Source organism: Thermobia domestica, chromosome 3, assembly GCF_964235325.1.
Source record: "Thermobia domestica chromosome 3, izTheDome1.hap1.1, whole genome shotgun sequence".
In the NCBI taxonomy this organism is placed as follows: Eukaryota; Metazoa; Arthropoda; class Insecta; order Zygentoma; family Lepismatidae; genus Thermobia; species Thermobia domestica.
In genome coordinates this window covers 325,741,220-325,766,063 of record NC_137456.1, presented here as the reverse complement: position 1 = coordinate 325,766,063, position 24,844 = coordinate 325,741,220, and the positions used below count along the sequence as shown (strand labels likewise).

The 24,844-nt window shown below is 36.5% G+C and overlaps 1 protein-coding gene across 1 annotated transcript in view; it reads left to right on the top strand.

The window, feature by feature from the left end:
• Positions 1 to 24,533, top strand: part of LOC145681912 (uncharacterized) — a 53,427-nt gene extending 28,894 nt beyond the window's left edge. The window contains exons 6-9 of the mRNA XM_081753516.1: positions 159 to 311; positions 8,177 to 8,311; positions 11,379 to 11,513; positions 23,430 to 24,533. Coding sequence (XP_081609642.1) covers positions 159 to 311; positions 8,177 to 8,311; positions 11,379 to 11,513; positions 23,430 to 23,633 — 627 coding nt within the window. The 3' untranslated portion in view covers positions 23,634 to 24,533. The remainder of the gene's footprint in view (positions 1 to 158; positions 312 to 8,176; positions 8,312 to 11,378; positions 11,514 to 23,429) is intronic.
• Positions 24,534 to 24,844: the final 311 nt, after the last annotated feature.

Genomic DNA, 24,844 nt, shown 5'->3' with positions numbered 1-24,844 from the left:
GATTTCAAAATGTTTGTAAATATTTATAGGAAATTGTGCCACAATCTTACACGACTTGAATTACATCTTTTTTCCTCCCGGATTCTTCCACAGTAATTCAAATTTTTTTTTAACTCAACGAGGGCTAGAGACAAAGTAAAGTAATTGTTTTGTTTCAGAATGTTTCAGCTGAGGAGATATCCCCCAAGGGAACCCCAACTGACAACATTACTCCGGGTGAGATGAATGAGCCTGGAGAGGTGAATGAGCCGCAACCTGCTGAGTTTGCACGTTCTTCTGAAGATGAACACAACTCCGCTGGACCACTACAAGTGAGTATAAGCTTAAAAAGAAAAGGGAACGATGGTTCTTATCTTACTGCTAATGCATTGGTTACAAAAGATGTTTGTACAGTTTCAGCACAATGGTTGGATCCTGTAACCAGTCAATGTAACCAGTCAATGTAACCAGTCAATTGCTAAATATCATATTGAACATTAGGAATACAAGAAATCAATGCTGTTAGGAAATATTTCAGGGGACTACTTTGTTGTGAACAGGCACTGTGTTCGTGGGTGTCTTCGGGCTCTCCCGTTTTTCTCTCTTTCTTGATTATACCATTTCATCATCACCATTACAGTTATTATTTATTAGTATTGATCAAAAGACTTAAACCAGAAATTTCATTTTATTACATATAATTATATGTTGCAAATATTTCTTTAGAGTCGAAATCCACAGCCTTCAAACGTTCAAAACAAAGTCATAAATCATCTTCTGAGTCCTCAAACGAATTTTCTTCTTTACTGTCATATGACTTTCATCTATACTTTCCAGGAGGACTCAATTAAGTTTACCAGAAAGGACAAGGATGTTTTATGTTTGACTTTGATAAATAGCAATCATATGTATCTAACGTTTGTATCACTAATAAGTAACGATTGAAGAAAAATGTTTTGGAAGTTTAATGAAGTAGTGTGTTACGATGTAACAGTGTAAATCTTCAATCGAATTACGGGGGGCGCGGTGGCTCAGTGGTAGAGCGTTCACCTCCGGTGCTTGGGATCCCTAGTTCGATCCCAGCTCGCGCCGTGTGGACTTTGTGGTGGACAAACACCGCGCTCGTAGGTTTTCTCGGGGTTCTCCCATTTCCTCCCACTTCATTCCCCCATTTCACTCATCTCTCATCATCACCGTCTCCTTTAGCCTAACCGGCATAACCGTGGGACGTAAAACTTCAAGATTTTCAATCTAATCACGCAATCAAGCCAATGAGTTCCATCTCACCACTGATTTAGGCATTCACTTTGCAAAGTACCATCTGCAAAGTACCAAGCAAGGTTCTTAAAAATATATCACTCTGGTGAAAATGTTTGCAGGAATGTTACTTCTTTCCCTCAAAACAGCAAATAGGTTACGAAGAAATGGTGCAGCCATAGGCTAATTACTAAGTTTGTTATAAAAATAGAAATATTAAATAATAAAAGTGTTTTGGGAAATATAGTATAAATTAGAAAAAGTACACAATCGAGAGAATTAAAAAAATAGAATAGGCCAATAGCAGGAAAATAAGTCAAAATGTGGTGAGGGATCGAGATGTTAAAGGGAGCCACAGTTTCGATGCTTGAGAATTTGCAAGAAATTACACAAGAACATAAAGTGAGAAAAATGGAAAGGTGGAGAAATGAAAGTATGTATGCGTATATAGAGTAAAGGGAAAAGTACGTAGTAAAATGTAAATATAAAGTATATTAGCCAGTCCGCCGTAATCCTTGTGTTTTCTGGGCACTACATTATGATATATACTCTAGTAAATCCGCATTCGAACTTCCATTAGATCCTTATTCTCTGCGTTGAATAATGTAATCATTTTCTTCTGATGTGTGTAAGCAAATCAGGAAACAGTTACATTCTTTTCGAAAAATTAATGATAATCCTGACTCAAGATATATTTACATAGTACAGAAACTATATACAGCGGACAGTAAGTTATATATATATACTATGTGGCCATAGTAATTGTGCTAATGTAACTACCGCCTTTAATTATGAACACATGTTCTTTTATACCTTTGTGTGCAGCTGAGGGAAGGTTTACATTCATTTTTGCTTAGACGTTGCGTCAGAGGTACTCTGTCAAAACACAGTCAATCCATATTGTTTTTCAAGTCAATGTAGGTTATCGCAACTAATTTGATCTCAGGAAGACTGAGTTGACAGTTGAACATAACGTCCTTGCTATGGAGCTTTTTTCCAAGCCTTCTTATGTATGCATCTCTGTGCGATATCTATGTAGTGATAATGAGAGATAAATCATTAAGTCATATAGAAAATTCACTTTTGGGAATGGTAAGCATTAGTATTTGAGTGGATATTAAAACTGACTTTCTAAGGTGTGGGAGAAGTTGATTTTTCGAATAATCAGATGGAGTGACACTTGAGGTTGTAAGTTCCTAATGAGATGTAAAATGTGGGAAAATTCCTAAGGCAAACACATAATGTTTGAACATCATACGAAATTCAAATACAAAAAAGTGAGGAAGGATTTTTTCATGCTGTGTGCAATGACTACTTTTTTCACCTTAAATTTTTCACCCGTGGCACTAAAAATATTTTAAAATATTTTAGTCTTTCCTGACAACACATCCCTCATTCTATCCATCTGTGGGATAGAAGAAAAAGAGGAAAGGACTGAAGATAGAACTAGGATAGAAGATAGAAAGGAAACTTATGTTAAGGACTGTGGCTCATTCTATCCATCTGTGGGATAGGAGAAAGAGAGGAAAGGACTGAAGATAGGACTAGAATAGAAAATAGAAAGGAAACTTATGTTAAGGACTGTGGCTTATTCTTTCCTTCTGTGGGATAGGAGAAAGAGAAAAAAGGACTGAAGATAGGAGTAAGATAGAAGATAGAAAGGAAACATATGTTAAGGACTGTGGCTCATTCTATCCATCTGTGGGATAGGAGAAAGAGAGGAAAGGACTGAAGATAGGACTAGGATAGAAGATAGAAAGGTAACTTATTTTAAGAACTGTGGCTCATTCTATCCTTCTGTGTGATTGGAGAAAGAGAGGAAAAGACTGAAGATAGGACTAGGATAGAACATAGAAAGGAAACTTATGTTAAGAACTGTGGCCCATTCTATCCGTCTGTGGGATAGGAGAAAGGGAGGAAAGGACTGAAGATAGGAGTAAGATAGAAGATACAAAGGAAACTTATGTTAAGGACTGTGGCTCATTCTATCCATCTGTGGGATAGGAGAAAGAGAGGAAAGGACTGAAGATAGGACTAGGATAGAAGATAGAAAGGTAACTTATTTTAAGAACTGTGGCTCATTCTATCCATCTGTGGGATAGGAGAAAGGGAGGAAAGGACTGAAGATAGGAGTAAGATAGAAGATAGAAAGGAAACTTATGTTAAGGACTGTGGCTCATTCTATCCATCTGTGGGATAGGAGAAAGAGAGGAAAGGACTGAAGATAGGACTAGGATAGAAGATAGAAAGGTAACTTATTTTAAGAACTGTGGCTCATTCTATCCATCTGTGGGATAAGAGGAAGAGAGGAAAGGACTGAAGATAGGACTAGGATAGAAGATAGAAAGGAAACTTATGTTAAGAACTGTGGCCCATTCTATCCATCTGTGGGATAGGAGAAAGGGAGGAAAGGACTGAAGATAGGAGTAAGATAGAAGATAGAAAGGTAACTTATTTTAAGAACTGTGGCTCATTCTATCCTTCTGTGTGATTGGAGAAAGAGAGGAAAGGACTGAAGATAGGACTAGGATAGAACATAGAAAGGAAACTTATGTTAAGAACTGTGGCCCATTCTATCCATCCGTGGGATAGGAGAAAGGGAGGAAAGGACTGAAGATAGGAGTAAGATAGAAGATAGAAAGGAAACTTATGTTAAGGACTGTGGCTCATTCTATCCTTCTGTGGGATAGGAGAAAGAGAGGAAAGGACTGAAGATAGGACTAGGATAGAAGATAGATAGGTAACTTATTTTAGGAACTGTGGCTCATTCTATCCATCTGTGGGATGGGAGAAAGAGAGGAAAGGACTGAAGATAGGATTAGGATAGAAGATAGAAAGGTAACTTATTTTAAGAAATGTGGCTCATTCTATCCATCTGTGGGATAGGAGAAGGAGAGGAAAGTTCTGAAGATAGGACTAGGATAGAACATAGAAAGGAAACTTATGTTAAGAACTGTGGCCCATTCTATCCATCTGTGGGATAGGGGAAAGGGAGGAAAGGACTGAAGATAGGAGTAAGATAGAAGATAGAAAGGAAACTTATGTTAAGAACTGTGGCTCATTCTATCCATCTGTAGGATAGGAGAAAGAGAGGAAAGGACTGAAGATAGGACTAGGATATAAGATAGAAAGGTAACTTATTTTAAGAACTGTGGCTCATTCTATCCATCTGTGGGATAAGAGGAAGAGAGGAAAGGACTGAAGATAGGACTAGGATAGAAGATAGAAAGGAAACTTATGTTAAGAACTGTGGCCCATTCTATCCATCTGTGGGATAGGAGAAAGGGAGGAAAGGACTGAAGATAGGATTAGGATAGAAGATAGATAGGTAACTTATTTTAAGAACTGTGGCTCATTCTATCCATCTGTGGGATAGGAGAAAGAGAGGAAAGGACTGAAGATAGGATTAGGATAGAAGATAGAAAGGTAACTTATTTTAAGAAATGTGGCTCATTCTATCCATCTGTGGGATAGGAGAAGGAGAGGAAAGTTCTGAAGATAGGACTAGGATAGAACATAGAAAGGAAACTTATGTTAAGAACTGTGGCCCATTCTATCCATCTGTGGGATAGGAGAAAGGGAGGAAAGGACTGAAGATAGGAGTAAGATAGAAGATAGAAAGGAAACTTATGTTAAGGACTGTGGCTCATTCTATCCATCTGTGGGATAGGAGAAAGAGAGGAAAGGACTGAAGATAGGACTAGGATAGAAGATAGAAAGGTAACTTATTTTAAGAACTGTGGCTCATTCTATCCATCTGTGGGATAAGAGGAAGAGAGGAAAGGACTGAAGATAGGACTAGGATAGAAGATAGAAAGGAAACTTATGTTAAGAACTGTGGCCCATTCTATCCATCTGTGGGATAGGAGAAAGGGAGGAAAGGACTGAAGATAGGAGTAAGATAGAAGATAGAAAGGTAACTTATTTTAAGAACTGTGGCTCATTCTATCCTTCTGTGTGATTGGAGAAAGAGAGGAAAGGACTGAAGATAGGACTAGGATAGAACATAGAAAGGAAACTTATGTTAAGAACTGTGGCCCATTCTATCCATCTGTGGGATAGGAGAAAGGGAGGAAAGGACTGAAGATAGGAGTAAGATAGAACATAGAAAGGAAACTTATGTTAAGAACTGTGGCCCATTCTACCATCTGTGGGATAGGAGAAAGGGAGGAAAGGACTGAAGATAGGAGTAAGATAGAAGATAGAAAAGAAACTTATGTTAAGGACTGTGGCTCATTCTATCCTTCTGTGTGATTGGAGAAAGAGAGGAAAGGACTGAAGATAAGAGTAAGATAGAAGATAGAAAAGAAACTTATGTTAAGGACTGTGGCTCATTCTATCCTTCTGTGTGATTGGAGAAAGAGAGGAAAGGACTGAAGATAAGAGTAAGATAGAAGATAGAAAGGAAACTTATTTAAGAACTGTGGCTCATTCTATCCATCTGTGGGATAGGAGAAAGAGAGGAAAGGACTGAAGATAGGACTAGGATAGAAGATAGAAAGGAAACTTGTGTTAAGGACTGGAATAAACTTTCGTGTTGGTTTATTTATTGTTTTGCGTTTTATAATGATGAGTGCTTGTATTTATATTTATATTTTTCTTTCTTTAGAAAAAAATATGATACGAATGTATTTTAACAAGAGATTATGTATGCAGCATACGAACGCTGTTAACGCAGTGTTAACAACGCGGAAAAGTGGGCGTAATTTTTTTTATTATTAACTAAGCATTTATTCGACATATAATGTACAAAAGGCTGAGGACTTGGACACAAGAACTACTTAAGTTTAAATATACAGTAATACAGCTTACGAGGGAACCTATCCAAGTGTAACTCTGACTACGAGTCGAAACTGTGGCCGTTGGATACCTTGTCCCAACAGAACATAACACGAAAAGCGATACATCCTCGATCTCAACCGTTGCGGAGATATAAACGTGAAAAGTTAGAAATTGATCACCATACTATACATTACAAAGTCAGATTCCGGGTCAGATTCTTCGGAAACGGTGGGGTAAGGAAACTCAGCGAATACATATCAAAGTAGTGTGGGGAGCCCAGCAGTTGCGTATCCTAGAAGAGAAAGGATACGTTCTCAATCGCAAGCGTCATGGAGGGTGAGAAATTCAAAAAGCAACGGGTCTGTTTTCATTGAAGTTTACTTATAGTTTATCCTCTTATTCTTCATAGTTTTGTTTACTTATATTTTATCCTCTTATTCTTCCAACAAATTGCATATTGCTGCAAATCAATACTGTATTGTAACATTGTATTTTCTGTGCCAATATGTTATGAAACACTACCTTCTGGGACGTTCATTATTGTTTGGCTCGTCTCCCACCCCACTTGGTTATCGATTTCTTTCCCGAGTTTATAGTTATCAAACTGGTTTCCAACTTTATATTTTAGGGAAATATTTATATTATTCTTGAACATTCCCTATAGCCCTAGAAAAGCACCCTCCAATATATTTTATTTCTACACCATTATTCCAGTTTTCTCCAACCCCACTCCTCTTCAATTCGCTTCACAGTTTCAAAGGTCGCTCACTACGTTTTGTCTTTACCATCATGTTTCTCGTTCAGCAAATCCCCCGAGAGAAATTTCACGGTGCAATCTGCGAATTTTCGGTCCCGATTCGCGAGGTATATACCGTTGCCTTTTGACCTCACCTTCCACCACGTTTGCGATTGACAATGTATCCTTTCTCTTCTAGAACACGAAATCCAATGGTCACGGTCATTCTATGGTCCATTGGTCACTTATATTTGGATAAAGTCCGTTGTTGTGCGACTCTGTGAGAGACTCTACAGCAATTTGCTTTACTTCAATACCTTACACTTTTAAACGTGTTGTCTGTTTTGTTATTGCCCCAATTTAACGGATTTAGAAGCGTGGCCATAGATTTTCTGATGTAGGTTATATTATTTTGACCAGTTGCTCGTTTGCACAGGGTCATCGTAGAGAGTTGAGATTTGTTCTATCTTCTTTTATTTAACAATAGCTTTCATACAATATGTTACTTCATCCCCGGTTCCGTTTGCAAATTTTGAGTTGGACCCCGCCTGGGACCCTGCGAGTGCCTCGGGGAGACAAAGTTTTCATTCAAAAGTTGCTGCGCTCCCCACACTAATTTGATATGTATTCGCTGATTTTCCTTACCCGACCGTTTCCGAAAAATCCGACCCGGAATCTGACTTTGTAATGTATAGTATGGAGATCAATTTCTAACTTTTCACGCTTATATCTCCGCAATAGTTGAGATCGAGGATGTATCGCTTTTCATGTTATGTTCTGTTGGGACAAGGTATCCAACGGCCATAGTCTCGATTCGAAGTCAGAGTTACACTTGGATAGATTCCCTCATTAGAGGAATAGGTTTCAGAAATAGAAATAAACTGATAATTTTAAATATTCCTTCAATATATTGCTGTGTGTACTAACACCAACAGTTTACATAAAGTCTACGAAACGTTATCTTGAGACAGAACAACAACACTATAGCAAAGCAAAGTACGTGTTGACCGTAAACGACACAAGGCTGTTAAATTAAATACCCATCTCGATTTCTATTCTACTGCTATTAATATTTGTTAGTAGCGTGAGTACTACCCTTTTTATCTTTAAAGAGTCCAAGGGAAAGAGGAGGGTTGACTTAGGCTTGCAAAGTATTCAGGAAGATATTTTGAAAATTCAGCGTATGAAGCCTCAATATGTCAAAAGAATCTAGAACAGTAATTTCAAAGACTGTTGTATTGATTTTCTTTCAAATATCAGACTGTTTTAAAATCATTTTAAATATAGGATATTCTGTCACAATCTTAAAATGGGCACGACTTGAATTACCACTCTTTTCCCCTGAGTTCTCCAATAGTAATTCAAAATTTACTTTTACTCTTCCAGGGTTAGAGAGAAACTAAAGTAATTGTTTTGTTTCAGGATGTTCCGACTGAAGAAATGTTCTCCTACGGAACTCCAACTGACAACATTATGCCGAGAGAGATGAATGAGAGGCCAACTGCTCAGTCTGCACGTTCTTCTGAAGATGAAAACAATTCCGTTGGACCACTACAAGTGAGTATAAGCTCTAAAAGAAAAGGGGGAGGGAGGTTGTAATCTTGTTGCTAATACATTGGTTACAATAGATGATTGTACAGTTTCGACGGAATGGTTGCGTCCCAAATCAGAAAACCTAATCAGTGTAGGCAGTAAATTACTAAATATCATATTGTAAATTACGAATGCAAGAAATCAATGTTGGTGATTTTGAAAATGTTTCAAAGAACTACTTTGTGGTGGACAAACACCGTATGCATGGTTGTTCTCGGGTTCACCTGTTTCTTCTGACTTTCTTTATTATATCGTCTCAGTCATTATTAGGGATGCGTTCGAGTCGAGTCGAGACAGAATTTTCCTGACAAAATTCGAGTCGAGACACAGCTCTTCCAATAGAAAAATATATATTTTTCGAGTCGAGACATCACTTTTACAGCACATTTTCGAGTCGAGACAGTCTCAAATCTTGTCTCGTGCGCATCCCTAGTCATTATCATTTATTAGTCTCGATGCAATATAGCGGAACGTTAAATCAGAAATTTAATTTCATTTCATTTCAGGGAACTATATTGTACCTAGATCGTTTAAAGCGTCATCCAGTTTTCAAGCTATCAAAGCAAAGTTTTAAATCTGTCTCTGTGTCCTGTGTCCGAATCCTCTTCCTTGCCCTCAAGTGTGCCCTCAAGTGACATTCATCCATACTTTCCTGGAGGACTCAATTAACTGTAGCAAAAGTACAAGAATATTTTCTGTTTGACTATCTTAAGGATCAATAACGTGAATCTAATGTTTGTATTACTAGTAATTTATTTAAAGTTTAATAAAGTTTGAATCGAAGGACACAAACATGTTGATGAGTTTCATGTCACCACTCATATTGACATTCTCTCTGCAAAGTACGTCCCATCTTGCATGGCTTTTAAAAATAAATCACTCTGCTGAGGATGTTCGCAGGAATTTTCCTTTTTTCACTCAAATATCTTATGAAGACGTATTGTGCAGCCGTAGACTATCGTCTATACTAGTAAATTTGTTATATAAATAGAAATTTGTAGTAAATAATAAGGTTGTTTTAAGAAGCACAGTATAAAATAAGAAATAGCCAATCGGAAGAACTTTAAAAAATGGGATAGGTGAAAATAAGGAAAATAGGTCAAATTAGTGTTAGGGATTAAAATTCAAATAGGCCTGCAGTTACGTTTGGGAAAATGAAAAAAAATACGTAACAACAAATAAAAAGTAAAAAAAGGAAAATGAAAAGCTTTGGAAAGGAAAGTATGTATGTGTAGAGTAAAGGGGTAGAAAAGGAAACTAACGTGTGTAAGCGTAAAGTGTATTGACCAGTCCACCATAATTCTTGTTCTCTCTTGACACTAGATAATGATATATACTCTAGTAGATATGCTCCCAAACTCCCATTATTTCCTTGCTCTGTGGTTTAATTAAGGTAGTCACGTTTTCTTGATCTGTATAATGAAATCAGGAAACAATTGCATTCTTTTCGCAATATTAATGTTAACCCAGACCCAAGATAAATTCATATATTAGTACAGAAAGTGTATGCTAGGAAGGGCAGTATGCTATATATATATATATATATATATATATATATATATATATATATATATATATATATATATATATATATATATAGCTTCAATCATCTCATTGTGTTTAGTCACATGTTCCAATATGTAGTATTGTTTTAAAAAGTATTGGCTTAATTTAGTGCTTACTTATTTTTAAGTATTCGCCATCTTAAAGGAGAAATTATATATATGTATAATAGCGTAGAACAAGTAAATAAATACCTAAAATAAATCTGTGGACGTTTTCACATACTAGTGCAAAGAATAGACTACTGCTGATACTGGAGTTACTGGCTGTGCCACGGCTCTGGTAGGCAGTAGACATCTTCAACCCTCTTTGCAATAAGTTATCGATGACATACTGTGACAGTTGATGCAAATCATGATAGAGTGCATCAAATAAGTTTTTTTTACAGTTGTGCAAAACTGTAAACTTTTAGTTTTAAAAGACTCCAAACATTTTGTAGAGGATATGTTTGGGAATTGCCTGTGCCAGGAACTCCATTTTGCCTCTTCAAGAAGGAGGTCCATTTTGCCCTACGACATAGTGTTCTGCCATACATTAATTGTGAAAAGTTTCAGGACAGTTCACCTGTTTCATAGGAGAACAGCAATCCATCTTGCAATCACTCGATGTACTTAGAACGCAGTTAACGCAGCGTTAACAACGATTAAAGGTTGGCGTTACCTTTTTGACTTTTAAGTAAACATAGTGGTTTAAGTGATTTTAATATATAATGTACTGAAGACTGAAGGCTTGAACTCAAGAACTACGTAGTTCTATTTGAATATAATGCAACTTAGAGGAATAGGTTTTAAAAACAGAAATAAACTCAAATTTTTAAACCTCGCTTAATATATATATATATATATATATATATATATATATATATATATATATATATATATATATATATATATATATATATATCTGTTTGTACGAACACCAATAATTTACAGAAACTGTATGAAACGTTAAGTTCAGACGGAACAACAAAGCAAAGTACGTGTTGAATGGAAGCGACAAGAGATTCTACGGTGTATATTCAATTACCCACCTCTACTCCTACTCTGGTGCTATTAATATTTTATAGTAGCGCTTCTGATCACAGTCAAGTACTGTCCGTTATGCGTGAAAAGTCCAAGGAGAAGAGAAAGGAAAACTTCGTTCAGAAAGATATTTTGAAAGATCGAGTATCAAAGATTTATCATTTCTGGATAGAACCGTGCTAGATATGCTAGATATGCTAGAACCGTGGATATATCAAAGATTATCCAAAGCTAGAACAGTTATTTTAAATGACTATTTGATTTTCTTTCGAATATCAAATAATTTACAAATATTTGTAAATATAGGAAATTGTGTCACAATTTTAAAATGGAGTTTTACTTGAATTACCTCTTGCTATCCCTTGAACTTCCCCATAATAATTCAAAATATATTTTAACACTTTTAGGGTTATAGACAAACCAAAGCATTTGTTTTTTTGTTTCAGAATGTTCCGGGTGAAGAGACCTCTCCCACTGGAACCACAACTGACAATATTAAGCCGAGAGAGATGAATGAGAGACCAAATCTTCAGACTCCACGTTGTTCTCGAAATGAATGGAGGTTTGCTCGTCCACCACAAGTGAGTATAGGCTTAAAAACAAAAGGGGACGAATATGATAATTAAAAAAGATTCTAATCCTGCGCTAATACATTGGTTACAAAAACCAAAAGGATAATAAGTGTAACCAATTAATTTCTAAATATCTTCTAAATTACGAATGCAAGAAATCAATGGTGGTGATTTAGCAAATATTTCAGGGAACTTCTTTGTGGTGAACAAACACTGTGTGCGTGGCGTTTATTCATTCATTTTCATTATAATTTTTATTCATTATTCTGAATTCAAATTTGCGGAACGTTAAGCCAGAATTTGATTTAATTTCGCGGAACTATATGTTACAAGTAGTTTTTTTGAAGCGTCATCCAGAGCTTTCAAACGTTCAAAATAATATAATACTCTAAATCTTTTGAGTCTTCAAGCGAATCATCTTCTTTATACTCATGTAACTTTCATCCATACTTTCCTGGAGGACTCAATTAAATAAACCAGATAGTACAAAATTATTTTCTTTCTGACTTTGATAACAGCCAATAACATGTGCCTAATTTTTGTTTCACTAATAAGTAATGTTTGAAGAATAAAATATTTTGAAAGTTTAATGAATCTTGAATCAAAGGACGCCAATATGTTGATGGGTTTCATCTCACCACTCATATTAACATTCACTCTGCAAAATAGGGATGGTATGGAAACGAGGCAAGACGAGACTTTGTACATTCCGGTCTCGTCTCGGTCAATAAATAGCGGTCTTGATCTCGTCTCGAGTCAAAAATCGCCCTCTCGGTCTCATGTCGGTCAACAGATGCTTGTCTCAAGCTCGGTCTCGGTCTCAAGGACTAAGTCTCGGTCTCGTCTCGAAAGTCTCGAAATAAATGGTGTATAATTAAAATTATGAAAGTATTATTATCGTACAATCTTTCGTTTCCGCTTATTTTTGTCTTCATTTTTGACTTAGAATTATGGTATGGTGTAGCTCTTCATAGCTAATTTGCTAGCGCTAATGCTTTCACGCGTGTGTTCCAGGTCCAATCATCAGTGACTATATCATACCTGGGATGAAACTCTATTAGTAACTCATATTTTACTTTCAGCAATAGATTTGTTTGATATAGCCTCAGTACTGCTTGTACAATTAAACTCTATTAAATTAACTCTGGATCTTAGTACTATTTTGGATCACAATTGAAGACTGGGGCAAAAATCCGTCAAGTCCAAAAAGTGAAAGTGTAAAATGTAAAGGTGTCTCGTCATCCGATTTTCTTCAAACTTGGCACACACATACTAGACCGAAAATAAATTGTTAGGTTTTTTTTGTTTCTTTCGGAAAATAGGTTAACGGGGCAAAAGTCTCCTTTTCAAAAAAGAGCCCCCTTGATGAAAAGGGCCACATTAAAGAAATGAAACTCTGCCGATGCAAAGATATCTTCAAAGCTGGATATACGTGTTTTGTCGTTTCTTCGAGAAAAGGGTTGCAGGGGTAATAGCCTTCTTCAAAATGACAAATTTACCGAGATTAGTGCAGGTGTTCACAATGTGTGACCCCTGATCATTTTTTCGGAAATCATTTGCTGGATGGAAAAATCGGTGACCATGTACCCAATTATGTTTATAGGCACACATTTCGAAATATTATTTTTTTCCCCAGGGCCCCTCACAGGGTCCCAGACGGATGCAAAATTTTCAAACGGAAAGGTGGTGGAGTAGCATATCGAATGAAAACTGTTGTTAAATAGAAGAAGATTGAATAAGTCTCGACTCTCTACGATAGCCCTGTGCAGAGTGACTGTGGGTCAAAATGGAAACACAATCTGAATTGAAAAGTTAATGGTCACCTTTATACATGTGAAGCGGTGAGTCAGATGTGAAACAGGAAAGGACGTATTTCATCATTTAAAAAAAAAAACAATGTATTAAGACATAAAAAATATGTCCAAAATTCTCAGACGAGCCCTACTCATAATTTTTAAATAGGAAGGGGGATCAAATTGTGTATCGCTTAAGAGTTGTTTTAAACTGAAAGAAGCTGTAGGAAATATCAACTGTCTACACCTATGCAATAGAATGAGGAGTCTACATGTAAAGACAAACTTGACCAAAAAAGTATATGGCCACTCCTATAGATCTGAAACATTGATACAGATGTCAAAAGAGGAAAACTCGTATTCCATCATTTCAAAAGTAAGGTAACGTACGGACGACCTAAAACCACTTTACATTTGTTCTGTGTGTGTATGAGGAAAGAATTATAGATAAGGGATAAACGCCTCCTTTGAATGAATAAGTTTCCCTAAATTAATACTCATACAGTATGTGTCAAAGTGAAGGTAGGACTACATAAAATATTCGGAAAACATAAACACGTCAAAACTATGCAGCTGGTGTTTAGGGAAAATAATTTTCCCTTATCCCGTTTATCCATAGTTTACTTAGAGTGCTTTACTTAGAGTGCTTAGGTGCTTTCATCATTTGTAGATATAGTTTGTAAGAAAATAAAAAAATAAATGCTAAAAGACACTGTAGAGAATATATTGCCATTATCTTTTCTGAATTTAAGAAATGCATCCATATCCGCACTTGAAGGGTAAAGGGTTAGAAAGCAAAGAAAAAAAGAACTAAGAAAATTATATGAATTGCATAGACTAAGATAATAGAATATGAATGTACTGTAAGCATATCGGATGGAAATCTTGTTCATTTAATAATTTTTATTCACAAAGTCAAACAAATACTTTCGTTAAAGAGTAAAGGAGCCAGGCGAAAGTATTTACGCAATTATGTACTCTTAGTTTATGTAATTCAGATTGTTTCGCACTTCCTCGTTTAGGAATGCATATTGTCTCATAAAACTTAATTGCACGAGTGAACTGATTTATTTTGGGGGGGGGGGGAATTATCACTTTTTGTGGTAAATTTTAGACTCTCAGTCAAGCAGCTCCTGCTTTCTTACTATTTATCGTACGAACAGTTTATACCTCATTTCTTTTAGAAGAAAGCGTTCTTTCCAAGACACCACTCGCTTGTACGTATTATATACCAGAAACGAGAAAATAGGGGAAAACCGCGAGATTTTTTTGAAAAAAATATTTCAAAAATTTTGCGCCCCTCTGGCCAGGCCTGGGTTCAGCTAAGGATCTGAAAATCTCTTGAAGAGTACGTAGTTGTATACACAATGCATGTGCAAGATGTCAATCTTGTATCTTGAAAACAAAGGGCGGAAAAAATTTTGATATTCTGAAGTTGACCCATTATATATATGTACAGGGGTTTGACAAAACAATGCTAAACCGTTTGCAAAAGTGTGTAAATCATACCTAGTATGGTGTCGGTCTCCTTTTGCGTCCAAAACAGCTTGGATCCGACGTAGAATGGACGTATACAGCTCCTGAATTGTGGTGTGTGGAATTTTGTACCATTGTTTCTCCAAAACATGCTCCAGTTCCGTAAGGGATGCTGGTGGAGGGTAATGAGACCGAACACGCCTTTCTAACTCAGACTACAATGGTTCAATGATGTTCAGATCTGGTGATTGTGGGACCCAGGAGAGGTGTTATAGCTGCTGGACATGCTCCTCAAACCATGAGAACAGCGTTTTGCAGCGTGACAGGGTGCCAAATCATCTTGGTAGATGCCATCACCATCAGGGAACAATATTTGGGCCATGGGTAGAACCTGGTCCCCAAAATGGCCTCATACGCCTTAGCATTCATCATTTCATGCAGGGCTATGATGGGACCTGCAGAAAAACACGATATCACTACCCATACTGTAACAGAACCACCGTCATGCTTTACAGTTGGGAGCAGACAGTCTATATCATAAGCCTGCGACGGTGTTCTTCATACGTAAACACGACCGGTTGTTGGAAACAAGGAGAAGCTCAATCCGTCGGACCACATTACGTGTTTCCACTGTTCATGAGTCCACGCCGTGTGGTCCTTACACCACTGGATACGCCTCTTCACATTTACTGCTGTGACCAAGGGTTTGGCGATAGCGACCTTGCCATGAATTTTCATTTTATGAAGTTCCCGTCGCACTGTTTTCGATGAAACCGGGTTCTGTAGGCCGGAATAGAGTTCAGACGTAATTTTCATTGCAGTGGTCTTCTTTTTAGCTGCTACAATCCGTTTTAATGTCCTCCGGTCCTATCTGACAGGATTGTCTTTCGACCACTTTTGTGCTTTGCAGAACGTCGTTTGCCCATGAATTGTGTATGCCCTCGTGACACTGGACACAGTGTCCTTCGATACCCTCACAATGTTCGCCACTGTTGCCACTGAAGCTCCAACCAGACGGGCACCAACGATCATGCCTCTTTGGAAGTCTGTCAGGTCGCCCATTTTACCGCACCATTTTCTCATCACGACACTCACAGGTGAACTGGTTATTGCTGACAGAAGAGGAAGGTCCACATGATACATTGAAAACAAAAAACGATCGGCAACCGCAACGCGTGTTATACAGTGGAAGCATAAACTTACGTGTCCTGTATGAAGTGTTTTTATTTTTTTTGGCATCCCCTATATATATATAAAATCTAAAAATTTACTGCATCGTTACTGCATCGCTATTTGACCTGGAGTCATAGTTCAAACGTCGTTTCCTTCAGCATCACGCACTCTTTCGAACGACTTGCGTGATCATATCATGTACCTGAACCGGGAAATTCGAAAAAGCCGGATTTTTTTTCTGAAAAGAATTACTCCCTTGTAACAGTTGCGACCCTCGGGCCCGGGCCTGGTTTCACGTAGGGATCTTAAGAAAATCGAAAATGCTTAAAGATGCACACAATCCGTATGAAAAATTTCATCTCATATCTTGAAAATTAAGGGCATTAAACTTTTATTGAAATTTGCCTTAAGAAAATGAAAAAGTCCCGCCTCTCTGCCCCCCCCCCCGCTTATCTCCGCCAAGTTGACTATTCGGTTCCGAAACGCATCTGAGTGTTCTTTTGTTCATCCCTGACTTACCAATAAAGAAAAATGGCTTAAATAAATGTTATTGGACCTAAATAAGCGGTCAAAGAGAACACTACGCTATGGTAACAAAAGTTACTGTAAATCATAAAAGAGTTCATCCACTTTTGGAACAAATTAATATATCAGCATTAATGTCACCCACGAGACAAGAGAAAGTAAGAAATAAAATTTTTCTTGTCTCGATCTCATAAAATTTATATAAGACTCATCTCAGCTCGTCTCGATTCTCGATAAATTCTTTTTCGTTTCGTCTCGATTCTTGGAAAGCTTTTCTCGTCCCATCTTGATATTTTTCTTTCGTTTTGTAAAATTTATGTATAAAATTTATTTCTGGATTGTTTTCTTAATTTCACGAAAGGTTCACGAAGGATGTGAATAACGTCATTAAAACCATATTTATTATTCGAGTATATTGCAATATCCCCTCGTATTTATAAACAAGAACACATGCTTTTGTACGAGGATCACCAAACTGCCAACGGCTGCCGTCTCCGAACAAGTACGAGAAGGAAACGAAGAGTCACGAAGAGACCCCTACAGCTGCTCCGCCTGCAAATTAGGTTACAAAAGAGAATGTCAAGAGCCAGAAGATTCTGATCAATTCCTACCTTTATATCCAAGCTGCTCTTGGCTGGAGAGACTCCCTAACTCACTAGTCTCCGCGCTTCACTGGGTAGGAGACACCTAGCCCACTTCTGCGCTGCTACGGGCAAGAGGTTTCTTTCCCTCTCTGTGCCGCAACCCACCTCTTCACTGCTACGAGCAAGAGATTTCTTTCAATCTCCGCGCTGTACTGGCCAGCAGATACTTAACACAGTCTGTGCTGCTGCGGCAAAGGGGTTGCTTTCCGTTTCCGCGCTACACTGGGCAGGAAACACCTAACCCACCTCTATGCTGCTACGCATAAGAGGTTCTTTTCCTCTCCGCGCTGCTCTGGGAAGGAAGTCGAAACCCATAAAAAAGCATTATTACTAAAGACATTAAGAGAACTTTTTATAATAAAAGGTGAGGGAAAATGGAACCGCTGTACCGCTTCTCTAACACACATTTACAATATTGAATAGTGACTTGCATATCTTTAAACGTTGATAAGTGCTGTTCATTGTGTTTGTACAAGCACATTATCTATAGCTTTTATAATATGAATAATGCATTATAACATTAAAACAGTGAATGAGATCTAAGACTTGAGTGAATTAGTGTTGCCCATGAGACTCATGATTTTTTTTTGTATCGGCTCGAGTTTGAAAATTGTACTTCTAGTCTCAAACCTCGTCTCATTTTCGAGACGAAAATCTAGTGATTTTAGAACTTTTTCTGTCTCTTTAGCATTTCTATCCTGCAGACTAACATACGTTCGGAAACCCTGGTTTACTATTTATTCTCAAAAATGCCAAATATATATAAAATAGACCTTTGGTATAACACAGTTAGATACGTTGCGCAGAGCAGTTAGGGAGAGAAATTACTACGTAAAAAAGTGCAGATTATAAGTATTGTTCCTTAGCATGTTCCCATCGTGATTGGCCAATTTACAATTCACGCGATGAAGCTTTACTAGATTGATTCTAAAGTTAGATTCATACTGCAGTAAAGACTCAGAAGTATAAGAACGAATCTGGAAGTGAATTTAAAGACACTTTCTCGTTCTGAGTTTCATTCTTTTTACTATTGTTCATTTTCTCAAACTTTGAGCACAGAGTAGCATAGCGACACATACTGTATATTCTCCTTACTGTATCTTCATTTACACACTCTAGTTCGGTTAAATCATGTCCTGTCCATATTCATTGTGAGAACTGTTCGTTTTTTTTTAGTTACGCATTATGCTTGTGCGATCCTAAAGGAAGTATTTGTTCAGCGTAAAAGGTTAATCCTACAAGTTCATTGTTGCTTACAAGTCTTTTCTAGAAAGAAAAATATGGATCGGAGTACAGTGACAAACTGGGCAGCAAAATTTTGCGCATTGGGACAGAACAAACTACAAAGCGATATTTGTTTTACCGCTGTGGAAAAGTCAATTACTTCCCATCTTCAACCACGGTTCAGTATACTTCACAAGATACTCACAAGAACTAGTGAACGGGCAGCAACTTCCCTATATTTGAAGTGGAGGGATGAATTACTGGACGGTAATAGATGATGGTCATCTGTGTTATACTATTTCAACGTTACATAAAATTGTGCATTGTGTTTCGAAGTATTTGATGTAAAAGCATGTACCTATACGTTTTGTATATAAAATAAAATGATTACCGTAAATCGGAAAACCGGGTTTTCAAGGAGAGGCAGTGTTGTTTTCTGTCTCCACAGGCTTGCACATTCTGAAACACCGCCTCTACCCTAGAAAGTAGATTTACATTTGGCGTTGTTCAGAAGTCAAGATACAATTTTTGTGACCAGATACGAGACGAGCTTGAGATCTTCCCGTAGAAATTGATCCATTTACGAAGACGACAAACCACTTTCACGACAACTTTTCGAGACGAAACAGCCATCAGTAATTGTAGCCAACCCTACTTTCAGTAAAACTACGTCTATTTTGTGATCTAGTTCTATCTCTTTATTTGTTTTACAGTACATGCACTGCGTATGTATACACGACTCTGAAAGTGAATTACTACCTGCAATTCACCGTTTCCTGAAATAGTAGGCAACCAAAGGAACAGAATCGTTGGGGTGGTTTAGAATTAGAAAGGCGTTGGACCAAACTTCAATTTTGTTACAAATATATCAGTATGTCAAACTGCTAATAAGAGAAGAAGATAAATTGTTATGAATTACGATTTTATTATCGTAAGGGCAATGAATGACATAAAATGTTACAAAGTGATCTTACTTAAGAAATTCAAACAGAATGAATGGTAAGAAATAGATATGAGAGGAAAGCAGTTTCTCTCCTTTTTCAAAAAAAAAAAAAAAAAAAAAATGTGAAAAAAGAGAAAGGTTACATAATGTAAAGGTTTAATATAAAAGTCTAACAGCACAGAAACAAACATCCACACAAAACGGAAAGAGAGACAAACACAGACTAAGGGAGAGCATTGGCGTAGCGGACTTGCGGGCCTCCCATGCAAAATAAAGAAATGGGACCCTAGTTAAACCCATTTGTTACAGTAATAAAAAATGAAATATTTCAGTTTTACATCCCACGCTTATGTCGGTTAAACTAAAGGAGACGGTGGTGATGAATAATGAATGAAGAAAGTGGGAGGAAACGGGAGAACCCCGAGAATACCCACGCACACGGTGTTTGTCCACCACAAGGTTCACTTGGCGGGGGCTAGGATTGAACCCGGGACCCCAAGCACCAGAGATAAACGCTCTAGCACTGAGCCACCGCGGCCCCTTACAGTAATAATAATAATAATAATAATAATAATAATAATAATAATAATAATAATAATAATAATAATAATTATTATTATTATTATTATTACTGTTATTATTATTATTATTAAAATCTCGTTTCCTTTTCAAAATCTGACTCTTCCCAAGAGCATGTATGCATAGAGCGGTCACTTGTGCACTTTTTTCAATGACTGAGTCCAAAGACCAAAAGGGATGGAAATCTCCGAGAGAGAGCAAGAAAAAAAAAACTTTCTTGTGCTAAATTCTAGGTCAAAGTTCGAAGCATTTTCTTTTGATGAGTGCTTTTTTGTTTATTCCGTTTCCGGGAACAGAAAAGTTTTGGCGGCTAAGAAATTACAGTATATAACATTGCAAATTTGCAAGTGGGTTGATTTACATTGTAACGTGTGGTAGCAAAGAAATTGTCATTAAAATACATTATTGTAAAAATTAAGTTTTATTTATTCATCCATCGCATGTCTTAGGGACCCCCTCCGAAAGATCGATATCGAAATTTTAGCATATGGATATATCTATGTTGATATATTTGCGATATCCAGTGTTGATATATGTAATTATCGATATCGACATATCGACATCTCGCACAGGCCCAAATCTGAGAAATGATGCTTGAAATATACTGAAATCAATAATCAAAATCTAAATGTGGTCTTCCATGTACCCAAAGTTGAGGGGGAAGGGGGTGAACCCGAACAAACATTTTAAGTCCAAAAATTGTTAAAATATAAGTAGTTATACCTTTTCCTTAATAGAAAACTATTAGTGCAATTTACCTTTTACTTCTGTTTCTGATTGTCATCACAGTACACATACTTTACATAGTATAACTACATACTTTATAATGTTTCACAACTAAGCAAACCTGAAGATGAAATTCCTGTGATATTAAAGTTGGATGTTCTATAAAATAATCATAATCCATTGTCCTCATTTCTGGCATAATCCATTGTACTTTCGCCACAGACTCAGAGCTACAATTCTAATAGAACTTTGAGCTCCTCCGTGGATAAGCGGTTAGCGTACGCGCCTTTGGCGTGGGAGGCCCGGCTTCTATTCCCGGCGGGAGCTCTTGTGGTTCGGATTCCAAGTTAATCAGTAGGTCCACATCTCATATAGCCTCGCTGCTGAACGGGACGTTAAACTCAAAATCAAGTCAAGTCGTATAGAACCAGAAATGAGATATTACATTCCTTTTTTCTCTCAAACTAAAAGACTTCTGCGTTTTGCTGAGATTGTTATTTTTTTAAATATAAGTTACCTATTCAAATTAAATCTAACTAATGGGGTTTCGAGGTGCTTAGGGGTTTCGGGGTGCTTTGGAGGGGTTTCGAGGTATACCGGAAAGAATAAAGTTTGTCGACTCTCAAATCTCGACAGTTGGTTGAAAGTGATTTCACATTTCATATTGTTATTTCTTCGTTACAAAAACACTTCTGGTTTACTGTATTCATGGTGAATTACTGAACTTATATACTCCACATAAAAGAAAAAGCGACTGCTAACGGCGTGCATCTAGGCAATTCAATATACAACGTCATATCCCATAATCGTGTCTGGTAAAGAGACCCCCTTTCTTTCCTCCTTTTCTCTCTCCCATATTAAAATCAGCAACAACATGAGCACAATTCTAATTTCAAAATATACATGTATTTATGTCAATAAAGTAAAATAATAAAAATAAGACGAAATGAGATTCATAAGTTGATGTAGGGAGAAACTTAAACATATCTGAATGAAAAATTGAAACCAAAAGATATCTGTTAGGAGTACAGCAGTGAGACAAAGAGGGAAAAGGAGAAGAAGAAAAACAAAAGGGGACGCAGATAAAAATATTGGATTTAAACGTAGTAGAAAATGAACCTAACATTATAAAGTTCCGTTTCTAGAAATCCAACAGTACCATAGAAATAATGTTTGTGTTTTATATTTTTTCAGAACTATTCCAATAAGTAAAGGATGCTTGAAAACTTCATTAAGTCACTTTCAAAATGAATAGCAAACTTGGTGGTCAAATTAAATACTCATTTTCCAGTGAAATGCAGAGTTCCGAGACACATGTAGGATCATGCCAAAAGTGTAACACACACACCCTTACTTTCCGCATGGTTCGGTTACAAATTCGGTAGTGTTCATTAAACATACTGGTCCGAACCTAGTAGATAGCGTCGGCTATACCTTTCATTCCAGACTACTAATGCAAACTGAGCAAAAAAGAAAGAAAGAAAGAAAGAAAGAAAGAAAGAAGACAAAAAGAGAAAATGAATGAATGCTATTTTACTCCTAAATTTCTATCAGAAAGAGCCGATATTAAAAGTCCAAATTGTATCACAATGAAAAGTTACAAATGTTTAAAAGGAAAATTGGATGTTGGTTCCTTACAGACGTGACAATTTTTGCATATTTCATAAGTAAATAAAACTATTTGAATTCTACAGTGTCAACTAACTTTGTGTCAAAATAATGTGCATTTAATCTCTCTTGAAATAACCAAAAAGGTAGCCATTTTCTAGTACCCCCCTCAAACTTGGATAATGAAATGGAAGAACACATTCAGAGTTTGATTGTTGATTCAAGTGTATTCCATATCCTAAATTTTCGATATAGTGCATTTCGACGGGTACATTAGACTTGCGATAGATAAAATAATAAAATTTAATTTTACAATAATATCTGCTAATGACAATTTCTTTCTTACCAGAAATTGCAATGTAAATAAATCCACTTGCAAGTTTTCAATATTATATACCGTAATTTCTTAGCCACCAAAACTTTTCTGTTCCCGAAAAAAAAAAACACCTGTCAAAAGCCAATTTTGACCTAGAATTTAAAATAAGAAAGTTTTTGGTTGCTCTCTCTCGGAGATTTCCATCCATTTTAGCTTTTGGGACCGGTCATTGAGAAAAGTGCACAAGTGACCGCTATATGTATAATTGCTGTTAGGAAGAGTGAGAGATTTTGAAAAGAAAAGGATTTTCAATAATAATAATAATAATAATAATAATAATAATAATAATAATAATAATAATAATAATAATAATAATAATAATTATTATTATTATTATTATTACTGTAACAATTAGGTTTACAACTAGATTCCAATCTCTTTATCTTGTGTGGGAGGCCTTCAAGTTTGCTCAGCCTAGGCTTTGTTTTTCTCTCCGTTTCGTGTGGATGTTTGTCTTTGTGCTATTCGACTTTTATATTAAACCTTTACATTATGTAACCTTTTCCTACTTGATTTTTCGTTGAAAAAGGAGAGAAACTGCTTTTCTCTGATATCTATTTCTTACCATTCATCTTGTTTGAACTGCTTAAGTGAGATCATTTTATGTCGTCAATTGCCCTCACGATAATAAAATCATTGTTAACAATTTATTTTATTCTCTTGTTAGCAGTTTGCCACACTATGTTTGTAACAAAATTGATTTTTTTCCAACGCCTTTCTAATTCTCAACCACCCCAACGACCCTGTTTTTTCGGTTGCCTACTATTGCAGGAAAGGGAGAATTGCAGATGGTAATGCACTTTTGGAGTCTTTCGTACATTATATAGGCTACATGCATTACTTTTTGTTCTTTTACAGAGAAGGAGAAACCTGCTACAGAGTCTACGTAACGAACATCATCCATTTCGCAGATGTTGTGTTTGTCTTCGGTCTCCTTTAGCTCATCCTGCCACTATGTGTAGAAGAGGACATGCAATATGTCGTTTGTGCTCTCAACAAGAGCATCTTTGTGTCCTCTGCACCAGGCATGACCAACGTACACCTCCTGTCCTGCGCCTATGAAATAGATAGTTGTACATTTAGGAGCCCCAACCAAGCACATCTTGCGCAACATGAGAAAACCTGTTACTTTAGGCCACATCCTTGCTACGTGGAAGGATGCCATGTTGAAGTAGCGTCAACAAGACTTGAACAGCATTTTCAGCGACAACATGATGATCCCAGTCGCGTGATTGAAGGAACAATAGTCCTAAAACATTGCCACTTCGATTTCACTGCAAGAAAGGAACCAACAATCAAACTTCTGACAGCTTGGGTTGGGGCAATTTTGCGTTTAAAACAAAGATACTAAACAACCATCTTCACTGCTTATTTCAATCGGTTCGCAGTCGCCAGAGAGCCGAAGAACTTGTTTACAAGATCACGTTGTCCCTTGACAGGGACCGCTCTGTGAGTTTTACTTCTATTCCATACTCTCTTCGGGCATTTGACATATTAATCGCTAAAAGTAAGTTTTGTCTTATAGTATCTAACGATCTGATACGAAATTTGAATCAATATATTTTATCCTTTGAAGTAGATGTGTGGCGAAGTGAGTCAGATTATCTTCCGTTCAGGAGAAGCCTACTTTAGTTGAAAAGATATAAGTAGTTCTTCTATTTAAGATAAGCCTTGCAAGGTTGATATATTAATCATTGTTAATCCATAATAAGAATATACTTTTATTATTTGTAAACAGCCTCAAAAAGTACAAGAGGTAAAACTTTCAGATTTTAAAATATCAAGAAAATCTTTAAAAAAATTCAAAAAGGTATAAAAATTATATTGTAAAATAAAATGAAATGTTTAAACTATTTAAAATGTATTTTAAAAAGTTCAAAATATGCACTTCATTGAATTATGAAAGGATTTGTTACAAATTATGTTATAAGTAACAATAGAAATTGTCAAGCCATTCGTGTATAAAACAGAAAATTATTAAAAATTATATTCAAAATTGTTTTGAAGTTTCTTTAACTATCAAACCGATTCCATAGTTTTGAGATTTGATGCTGACATTAGCTTTTCAAAGGAAGTTGTGTTTTCATGTCATTATTATTTGAAATGTTTCAAAGTGAACTTGTAGCAGAAGCAGAAAAACAATTTATTTATTTATTCCTTTGTTCATTAAAGTTAAGCGTCTCTTTTTTTCTACGAGGTTATGTGGCATGGGATTCTTATTTAAGCTAAAAACCGAACTGCCGTAAAATATTCAATGCTCTTCAACCAAAAAT